Below are 10508 nucleotides of genomic sequence, written 5' to 3'. Positions count from 1 at the left end.
TCTCAGCAGTCACGACGCCACGTGCGCTTCCGGCAGCACTGGCTTTGCCCGCACCTCTGCTTCCTGCTGGACGGGGGAAGGCTCCCCGGGAGGGTGAGGAGCCCACCCCAGCCCCTACGGCGGCTGCAGCAGCAGTCCGGTGGCTGTGCTGCGGCCCTCCCCGCGGGCTGGTGCGGCTGGCCGTCTTTCACGCAGAGTTACGTAAGCCTGAGTCAATTGGAGCTCAGAGCGGTTCATTGTGGGCTATTTTTAAGCTGTAACACATCACAGCAGAGGGGTCACTGCACCGAGGCTTGCAGGGAAGATTTTTTAAACATCTGTTATTTAAATTTCTCTATGCCTTAGAGCTTAAAAGCCGCATCCTCCTGGAACTCTCATGTTCCGCCTTCCACAGCCCAGATTAGGAGTGGATTATCGCCCCTCACCCCGCTTTAGGTCCCCCGAGGACTGGGGTTCTCTGCACCCTGGCCGTCTTCCTTCAGGGTCAGGCGGGGGCCCGGGAGGAGGAGGCCGCGCCAGTTCCTTTGACACGGAATGGGGGCACCCTGGCCAGGTGACCTCAGGGGAGCAGGGGATTAGGGCTCACAGGTCACTTGGGTAGCTCCAGGGAGAGTCAGAAGAGGGAAACACAGCCAGAGCTCTGGGTGTGGAGCTGAGATCCCAACAGCGCTTCCTCCCCCCTCGGGGCTTCAGTTCCCCACCAGCACCCGGGGAGGGTTGGCGCAAATGACCCTTCTGGGTCTTTTCAGGAGCCGGCCTTTGTTTGAACTGCGTGTTTGAGTGCCTCCCACCCACATCTAAATGCCACCCATCAGCAGTCTCTGGTGCCTGAGCCCTTGGGTAGTAGACAGGGGCCTGCCGCTGGGGAACAGGCCTGCTGTACGCTGTATTAGCAGGTGGCTGGCTGCCCTGGGAGCCTCTTCAGGCTCCTTGCATCTGTTTTTTTTCTTTTTCTTTTTTTTTAAAGATTTTATTTATTTTTCTTCAGAGAGAGGGGAAGGGAGGGAAAAAGAGAGGGAGAGCTATGTGGATGATTTGTCCTTCATGTGCCCCCAACTGGGGACCTGCCTGCAACCCAGGCGTGTGCCCTGCCTGGGAATCGAACTGGTGACCTTTCAGTTTGCAGGCCAGCATTCAAACCACTGGGCCACACGAGCCAGGACTCCCAGCCTGATCAGGTGTCCCAGCCTGATCCACAAGAAAGAAGTGTCCTCCAGAGTGACCAACTCTCCCCATCTCCGGAAGTCTCACCCTCTCCACAGAGGCTGCGGCCCTCCCTCCAAACCTGATAGGTGGGAGTCAGGCGAGGTATGAGAGGAGGCAATGCCGGGACCTGCCCTCACAGAGGAGGCTCTGTATGGAGCTCCTTCCAGTTCCTTCTTCGCCCTCCCATCCCAGATAGCCCTCAGCCTGGGGAATGGGCTCAGCTTGGGGGAGGGGCTCTCAGGTTGCCATGGCAACATGTTGGCCCTCCTCACTTTCTAGAATCAGAAATAGAATTCGATGTCCTTCTTCCTGGTGAGAGACTATTTAGAAACGTGGCGGGGAGGTACAGGGGGCAATGTTCCTAGTTGATTCCTGGGAGCTGGGCAAAAGGGCCCCTGCCTGGGAGCCTCTCTAGCTGCCTTGCTGTCCACCCACCCCCCACAGGCACGCAATGCAACGGGCCTTGGCCGGCCAAGAATTCTGAGCACAAAGGACTCAGCCTGGTCCCTCAGGCTGTGCAGCTGGCCCCTTATCAGCACTGCCAGGTTCATGGCACCCACAGGGAAAATGCCCCCTCCCAGGCCTGGGCCACCTGCTAAGCCACTGGGAGGAGGAGCAGTCACAGGGGACACTGGCTTGGGTGCGGCTGCAGCTCTCGGAGGAGAGGCTTCCTCCCCACAGGGTCAGTGCCCGCCTGGCCCCGGGCATGGCACCAGCAGTAGCGTTGTGCACCCGGAAGAAGTGTGGGTCCAGAGCCTGGTGGCCTGGCTTCGGGTTCTGGCTTTATTGCTCACTGGCTGAGACCTCTGTGAACTCTCTCTCCTCTCTGTGCCTTGATTTCCTCATTCGTAAAATAAGGACGACAGTGCCAGGCTCATTGAATTGCCGGGGGGCTGGGATCCACGTGCTCGACACTGCCTGGCACAGGGGAAGACCTCAGTTCATAACGGTCATTGTTCCTACGGCTTGAGGAGCGCTTTCTTCCCAGGTGGGAAGCAATTTCTCTCTCCAGGCTGCCTGCTTCGGCCTTCCTTCGTGGCTCTGCTCCCTCCCCTGGGACACCTCAGGCCAGTTTAGGGGCTCCCAGCACCTCCCTCTATGCATCTCCAGTCCTCTCAGGTACAGCCCAGCTCAAGGGCTGCACAGGATCTAGCATCTCTATTGTGTAGGGAAAAAAAACAACTACCCCAAAAGCCGTTTTCTTGGTTCCAGAGATTAACGACGTCAATAGTGTTCAGCAAACGTGTGTGTGTAACGTGTATTCACTCAAGTGCAGGCCACAGACCCTTGGGCTCTGCTACCTTCCTGGGCCATAGTTTGTGGTGAGCAGCACTGTCCAGAGACACCTGTCCCCATTCGTAACTGAAGGTAACATCTGGGGAAAGGGGCAGGGGCCCAGGGGGCCTGAAACCTGGCTGAGTCAGGCTCTGCCCAGCGCTGAGTTGGAAGGTGCAGACGCAGCACAGCGCTAGCCTTGGCCCCTGGTCACATCGCTTCACACCCCACGGCCAACTGTAAGCACTATTTTTAACCTCTGTGAAAACACACAGCTTCAGAGGACAAGCCTACAGCTGCATTCTCCACAAACCTGTTTCCTGGGCAGAAAGACTGAGGCCTGAAAGGACCTGGCCCTGGAGGATGGAGGGAGGAGGCCCAGAGCTTATAGCCGGGGGATACGGAGCAGGACCTGCCTGGCCCAGCGCCAGGTCGGACCCTCTAGGCCCAAGCTTCTGGCCGTGAGCGGTGCCCCAGGCGGCTGCCTAGGTCTGTCCCCTCTGGTTGCAAGGCGCATCTGGGCCTAGGCTGGTGGTCTAGGCAGGCCCCACCCCTCTCTGTCCCTCCGTTTGCCCATCTTAAAAATGGAGAGCAAAACTGCCCACCTGGTCTAATAGCTTATGCTTCCGAGGAGCCCTGCTATGTCCAGTCCTTTGTTTGACTGGTCCTCACTGTACACAAAGCTGTGCCTACTGTGTGTCTGGTCCTGCACCCACCGTACACCACTGTGTACCAGCCCTGCGCGCACTGTGGACAGCACTGTAACCACTATGTCCCTCTGTGGCCCAACTTGTAATTGCTACTTGGCTGGCCCAGTGTTCTACCCCCGTGCTGGCTGCAATGTGACGAGAGCCAGAACCTTCTGACCTGAGAATTCTGAGCCGAGGCCCCGCCCTCACCCGTGTGGCCCCATCCCCACCGCTGTGGGATGCCGGTCCTAGGTCTCGAGGACATGTGGCTCTGGGGAGGGGACTCTGAGAGGCACAGGCAGAGGAGAACCATCTGGAGCAGAAAGATTGCCAAGGAGCTGCTGTCCCCGGAGCGGGAGCTGAAGAACCTGGGGGAAGGGCTCTCGGGCCTGAGCCTGTGCCCCTCAGCCTCCTCTACCTCCCAGGATGGTGGTGAAGGGGCTTTGACCCCACGAAGGGCCTCGTGTCACATACTTGGAACTACATCCCTGGGTCAGGGCCTCGTCTTGAGTTGCCACTTGGGAAATGAGAAGGAGCCCATCTGGCATCCGAGGTAGACTGGGCCCCCGGGCCTTCCTCAGCACCTCCGCCTTGGTCTCGTGGCCGCACACTGCCTACCGTCCCCGCTCCCAGGGCACTGCCCTCACGTCAGGGCTGGCCTGGGCAGAGTAGTCCCCTGGCCAGTAAGGGGACAGGAGGCCGGCTTAGGATTGGTGGCTCTGTTAGGCCAGCCAGGCATTTTTGTCTCTCAAGGCTCCCTGGGTGGAGCCCCTGGTTTCCCACATGCTGTCACCCCCACCCAGGTCACTGGGGGCTGTGATGTGTGCGGTTGTCATGGCAACGCAGTGGGGGCAGGGCGCCTAGGGCATGGAGCAGGACTATGGAAGTCACCAAGAAGGTGGGGGACCCTGACCCCTTGGGCCCCCAGGGCCGCCCCTCCTCAGTCAGTAGCCAGCAGCTGGGGGGTGGCCTCCAAGGGTCCCGGGGACCATGGACAAACTCGGGGTCCATGTACCTTCGCCAGGGGTTCTCATTATCCACCGAGGTCATCACTGAGGGGGTCTGCGGCCAAGCCTCCGAGGCCTGTGTCCCTGAGCCCATTTGCCAGCTACTCCAGGGCCTGGCTGAAGTTAGTGCCCAGGGCGGCTGCGAGCAGGCCTCCCAGGAAGCCTTGGGATTCTCCTCCGCCAGCCCGTTTCCAAGCCCTGTCACGCATCTCCTCATGGAGAACGGGACCCTGGCCCTACCCCTGAGCACAGGCACTGACAGCACCAGCGACACGGTCCAGCATGGATTCGGCTGCTCCTGGCTTCAGGAGCAGGGTGCGGGGCGGGGCAAGGCTCCAGCTAAGGTCCTCGTGGGCTGGGGCAAAGGCCCCTGCAGCACTGGCCAGCTAGCTCCCTTGGACATTAGGATGAGCCCGTGGCTTCCCTGTACCCTCCCAGGGGAGGACAGCTCAGCTACAGCCCAAGGTCCCCTTCTGACTGCAGCCCAAGATCAGGGCCAGGGCAAGGGCCTGTGTCCGGCTCAAGCTCCTCCAACTCCAGCTCAGGCAAATACTCCAGCTCCGGAGTCAACCGCGATACCAGCAACAGCTGAACCTTACACCTGCCACCCCGACCGCCTGACTGGCAGCATTGCCACTACCAGGGGCTTGTCCCAAGACCCCCTGCTCAGGAAGTGTGGCCACCAACTGTCAGTCCTCTTGGAGTCTTCCAGTGCGGTCACATCTTGCCAGGACAAAGGGAACTTGGGTCCTCAGGAGAAGCTTCCCACCGCAGGACCCACTCAGAAAGAGTCCCCAGGCCTTGCCCAGGAGCTCCAGGCTGCCGGAAGGCAGACGTTACCCAGGCAGCCTGAGAAGCCAGCTGAGAAGCCTCCAGCCGGTACCTCCAGACCAGGCAGTCCAGCACCAGGCTCAGGAAGTCCAGACACCGAGTTCCCGAGGAGCCAGGAGACCTGCGGCTCCCAGGCAGACCAGCGGCCCCTCAAAATCTGCAGCAACACTTGCTCCAGTGTATCCCTCTCTGCCTGCCGAGTAGCCTGCCACAAGCAGTCCCCAGTCCAGCCTCCCAAAGAAGCCATGCAGGCCCCCCTCTCCACTGCTCCTACCTGCCAGCTCCAGGGTGCCATGGAAGACCAGGTGCTGGTGTTTGATGCGGCCACGGGCAACACCAGGATGGGGGAACTGTGCTACGACCTCATGGGCTCACAAGCAGTACTGATGGGCTTCATGCCCAAACCCCCAGCTGTTTATGGCCCTGAAACTATGCCATCCCCCTGGCCATGGGCTGTGCCCATGGCCCCGCCTGACAGCAAGCACCCCAGCTTCTGGCCCATCTCATCAGTGCTGTCTAGCCCCGTGCCCTCCAGCCTCTCTTCTGGCAGCTACCGAGAGGTGGCCCTGGTTCCCAAGGAGGCCAGGCTCAACCTGGGCTCCCTTGGTACTGAGACGCCCCTCAGACTGGGGGTGCTCAGCGGGCCCGTTCCGTTGGCGTTTGGTGAGGGGACATTGAGCCGGGTCCACGATCCTGGCTGCTCCAAACCTGATGCTGAAAAAACTGAATCTAGTCACACCCTCTGGAGGCTGGATGCTTCTGGAATGCAGGACACCCTTACGGTCCAGGCCAAGAAACTACAGTGGATGAACTCAGAGCCAACCCCAGAGGCTGCTCCTTCGGCCACACCCCAGGAGGCACCCAGATCCCTGCTCCCAGAGGAGATGGGCTGCCACAGCTGGAAAGAGGTCCATGCTGCTCACCCTGACAACCCTCCAGCTGAGGGTGCCGGGCAGGACCCGTCCGGCGGCTGGCCCCCACTAGCTGACCAGCACCCCCTCTCTGGGCAGCCCCCTCCAACTGGCCAGCCTGCCTCTGCTGAGCAGCCCGCCTCAACCAGGCAGCCCCCGCTTCCTGGCCAGCCCCCTCTCACTGGGCCCGTCCTTGCCAGGCAGCTTTCTTTCACTGGGCCAACCCCCTTTTCCCAAGACCTCTCTATCTCCAAAGAGCTCATCCTCCCAGGAGGCACGCCCACAACCAGGGAGGCTGGCCACGCCCCCGCCCTGTGCCGGGAAGGGGAGGCCTTGGGTCTGCCCAGCCATGTGGGGGTGCTTCAGATGCCCCCGGCCCCTGAAAAGACCTGTGACTATGTGAGCAGAGAGAAGGCAGGTGTCGGGGCCGCTCCAGGCTCCAGTGCACAGCAGCGCGCATCCTGGCCGCAGGGCAGCTCTCACAGCGCCCAGGAGGAGCAGCTCTCCCTGACCACGTCCACTGCGCCTGGCCCTGGCTGCAGGGTCTTGCCCATGGCCACGGGGGGCCCTGAGCCCCAGGGTCCCCAGCTCAAGCTGACAGCTGAGGACATTGCAGGTTCGTCAATGGACACCAAACTTGGCCTCCTCCGTGGGGCCTACTGTGATCTTGTGTCCTCCACAGATTCTCTGCCAGTACAGTCCCCAGTGCTCTGCTGCCACTCCCTGGGACCCTACCAGGTCATGGCAGCTGTAGTGATTGACACAGGCACGGGCTTCACCAAATGTGGACTGGCTAGAGAGGACCACATCCTCAGTGTGGTACCCTCGTGTGTCCAGCTGCTGCAGCCGCCCGGCCAGCACCAGCCCAGGTCTGTGATACCCGAGAACAGGGAGGGCTCCTCCTGCACGGTGCTGAATCGAGGAGTGGTCTCCGACTGGGATGCACTGGAGGTGCTGTGGCAGCACCTGTTCTATTGCAGGCTGGGTGTGCAGCCGGAGGAGCTGGCTGTCCTTGTAGCCGACTCGCCCACCTCACCGCGCACCAACCGAGAAAAGGTCGCTGAAATCCTCTTTGAGCATTTCCATGTGCCCGCCATGCAGACAGCGCATCAGGCCCTGCTGGCACTTTACGCTTACGGGCGCACCACAGGGCTGGTGCTGGGCAGTGGCCATGGCACCTCTTATGTGGCGCCCATCCTCACTGGGGACCTGGCCCCACTTGACACCTACCGGCTAGATGTGGCCGGTGCTGACCTCACTGAATACCTGGCTCAGCTATTGCTGGCGGGTGGCCACCCGCTACCTGAGAAAGGGCTAGTCAACCAGATTAAAGAGGACTGCTGCTATGTAACATTGAATCTGAAGGCTGAGACGGCTCGTGCTCAGGCCCGGGCCCAGGTGGACTTCGTGCTTCCAGATAAGCAGGTCATCACATTGGGCTCGGAGCGCTTCTGCTGCCCTGAAGCCCTCTTCCAGCCCGATCTGCTCGGCCTCAACCAGCCAGGCCTCCCACAGCTCGCTCTCCTAAGCATCAGCCGGCTGGAGGCCAAGCAGCAGAGGCAGCTGCTGGCCAATGTGGTGCTAGACGGTGGCAGCACCCTGTTGGGTGGCTTTCCCGAGCGCTTGAGAAGGGAGCTGGGCCCTGGCGCAACTGTGCTGGCCTCTCCCCACCGCGCAGTTGCCGCCTGGCTTGGAGGCTCCATCATGGCGTCCCGGGACTCCTTCCAAAACCTGTGGCTCAGCCGCCGTGAGTACGAGGAGGAGGGCCCGTGGGCCATCTACAAGTACCATCTGTGAGCACATAAAAGTTCTGGTTCTCCTTACTTTGAACACTATGGCATGGTTTAGGCCCAGGGCGGCGTGGAAAGGGCAGGAGCCCCGGCATGGGGTCAGGGATGAGGCCTTAGCACACGCAGGGTGTGCCCTGCCTCTGCACCCTGGAGCTCCATGGGTCCCAGCAATTCTATCCTTTCTAGAGCGCCCCCTTGGCACTGGCTCTGGTCTAACCTGACCTTTACTGTACCCCAAGGGCAAACATGGAGAGTGGCTGCTGTGAGTTTTGCCCCGTTGCCCTGGCGACAAGTGCAATTACACTTGATTGCCAGCTGGTTGCCATGGCAATTTCAAACATAATGTAATAACCCACACAGCCTGGAGTGAGTCATGATGGGGGGAGCAGCCCCCTCCCCTAGCTGCACAGGAAAGGACTACTTGCCCTCCCCCACCCTGGGCCCTATACAGGGGGCTGAGGCCAGCAATGTAGGTAACAGCCAAATAGTTCCAACGATGGTTGGGGACCTGGGGCATTTGTTGACCCCAAGGGACAGTCCCTGTCAGAATCTGGGCTTCTTGAGGCTTCTTGCCTGGTAATGTAGTAACTTCCTAAAATCTGAACCTTGGCTAGAGCTCTCTACTGGGTAGGCAGGGGCTTCTGTCCACCAGGCAGAATGTGAGGGTGTGGGAGTGCTGGCCTTCGATCCCCTGGGGCAGGAAGTCGGGGTAGTGGGGCAGCTAAGTCTTGGCTCTGGGGCAGGAGAGGGCAGCACACCTGGACCGGGGCTGGGACTCTGGCCTGGTCTGTGGGTGTGCGCTTTATCCTGCCTCTCTGACGCGCTAGCTCGGGTGAGAGGCAAACAGTCGGCCTTGGGCTCCCTTCCCCTCCTCAGCTTCCCAACACAGGCAGCTCCTGCCCGCAGGGCGGCCAGGGCGCACGCCGCCCCAGCGGATCCTCCAAGAGGCTCCCAGGCAATGCCGATGCCGGTGCCAACTGCCTCTGCTCTGGTCCCAAGCCCTGCCCTGTGCTGGGGCCTCTGGCCAGGGCATTGGCTAGAAGTCATGGGTCCTAACCTTGTGCAGCTCTGAAAGCGGGAGTAGAAGTGGCAATCTGCCACCCCGGCCCATGCTCTTACAGAGCTGAAAGGGCGGCATGCAGCCGGTATCGCCACTTCCTACCCAGTGGGCGCCTAAAGGTTAAAGCCAAGGCAATGAAGCCTTACCCTGCCTGTGCTGCTCTGGCTGCAGGCTTAAGGATAGACCACAGCCCGGTCCTAACCCTGGGTTCTGTCTGCGTGTTGCCCTCTCCACTAAGGATGAAGGTCTGGTCACATCTCCCTGCCACACACATACCTGCGGGTGAGGGGCGGCCCGAGGTGTGGGAGACTAGAAACAGCCAAGTACACAGGGTCATCCCGGCCCCTGCCCACCCCCAGGCATGGCCCAGCCACTTCCCCGGTCCCGCCCTCACACCCTGATTCAGTCTCCACAATCCTGAGGCTTGTGTCATGCAGGAAGGGCACCAGTGCCTCCAGGGCCCAGTGTCTCCAGGGACTGGCTCCACATCCATGCGCACATGCGAGCAAGCACGCCTGGGTGCACACAGAATGCAGACACGTGCCCCTGGGCACCACTGCACACACAGTGCCGTTGCCTTCCCCTTCAGCAGAAGAGCACACAGACACACTCACACGTGTGCACATACACCCTGCCACGTGCTCTCACCCACAGGCACATGGAGTGTGCACAGGACCAAGAAGAGGTGGAGCCCTGCCAGCAGCAGGCAGGGCGCTTGCAAGGCACCTCTTCCCCTGGCTCTAAATCCCTCATTGCAGCCCCTCCTTAGCTCAGCTGCTTCATGCCTAGATATGCATAACCTTCTGGAAAGACAGAAAATGTGTGTGACATGCGTGGGGTCAGCACGCCATTGCTCAGCTGCACCACACAACTCAGAGAAGTGTTGTTTCGGAGGCAGTGGGCAGACAGCGGGCAGGACTGAGTGCCAGGCTGTTCATTCATTCTGCAGACGTGAACTGAGCATGTTGAGAGGAGGCACAGGCTCTGCGCTGCGGGTACCCAGATTGCCAGGCGATTCCTGCTCGCTGCTGGGGTTGATGCCATGACTGAGAGCACCCGGACGTGACATCGGCCTGGCCTGGAAGAGGTGACCCAAAGCCAGGGAGGGATGTGAAGTGCTCCTCAGCACCCCTTCTGGAGGAAGATACTGAGGGGCTTTGTCTGAGCAGTCACTTCCCAGGCTCGCCTTCCAGCCCAGCCCCAGCTTCCTCTCTTGGGGAGTCACTCCCATCAGCAGCCAAGAGGAGCCATGCAGGGGTGACTCAACATGGCCAAGGGTTGGGGACAGGGGAGGACTCCTCCCAGGACGGGGTCACAGGCTCCATGGGCAGGTTGGGTTGGGTGGAGCCCAGCTTCAGGCATCAGGAAGCCTAAGTCTGCCCTTCAGATACGGGCCTCAGAGCCTGTGAGGGGACAGGGGCAAGCGCCTCCCTGACACGGGACAGAGAAATGGCCAAGGACTTCCTTTAGAGCCTCTGCCTGGCAGTTCTCTGCCTCCCTCAGTAAGGGGCTGGGTCTGGTCAGCCCCCAGCCAAGGAAAGCACAAGCACTGTAGGGCTTCCTTGTCCAGGCTTCAGCTCCAGTGCTCTGTGGGCAGGGGCAAGGTCTGTATCCCGATATCCCAACCCAGGCCACCCACCGAGGGGGATTCTGCTCAGGAAGTATTTGCCCGCCATAAAACTGGGAAGAAAGCAGATTCCACACCGGGCCATGGGTGACTTTTATAGTTTGGGAAATTC

General features: G+C 60.6%; 1 protein-coding gene across 1 annotated transcript; it reads left to right on the top strand.

Moving 5' to 3' along the window:
• The first annotated feature begins 4050 nt into the window (after positions 1-4050).
• LOC129087663 (protein piccolo-like) lies at positions 4051-7716 on the top strand. The gene has a single exon (XM_054594606.1). The coding sequence runs from the start codon at positions 4051-4053 to the stop codon at positions 7714-7716; it is 3666 nt and encodes a 1221-aa protein (XP_054450581.1).
• The last annotated feature ends 2792 nt before the right edge of the window (positions 7717-10508 follow it).

The sequence above is a fragment of the Pteronotus mesoamericanus genome, unplaced genomic scaffold (assembly GCF_021234165.1).
Source record: "Pteronotus mesoamericanus isolate MK-2021 breed Mesoamerican mustached bat unplaced genomic scaffold, CSHL_Meso_final scaffold_533, whole genome shotgun sequence".
In the NCBI taxonomy this organism is placed as follows: Eukaryota; Metazoa; Chordata; class Mammalia; order Chiroptera; family Mormoopidae; genus Pteronotus; species Pteronotus mesoamericanus.
The sequence above is the reverse complement of the archived record's forward strand: the minus strand, read 5'-3'. Positions and strand labels throughout refer to the sequence as shown.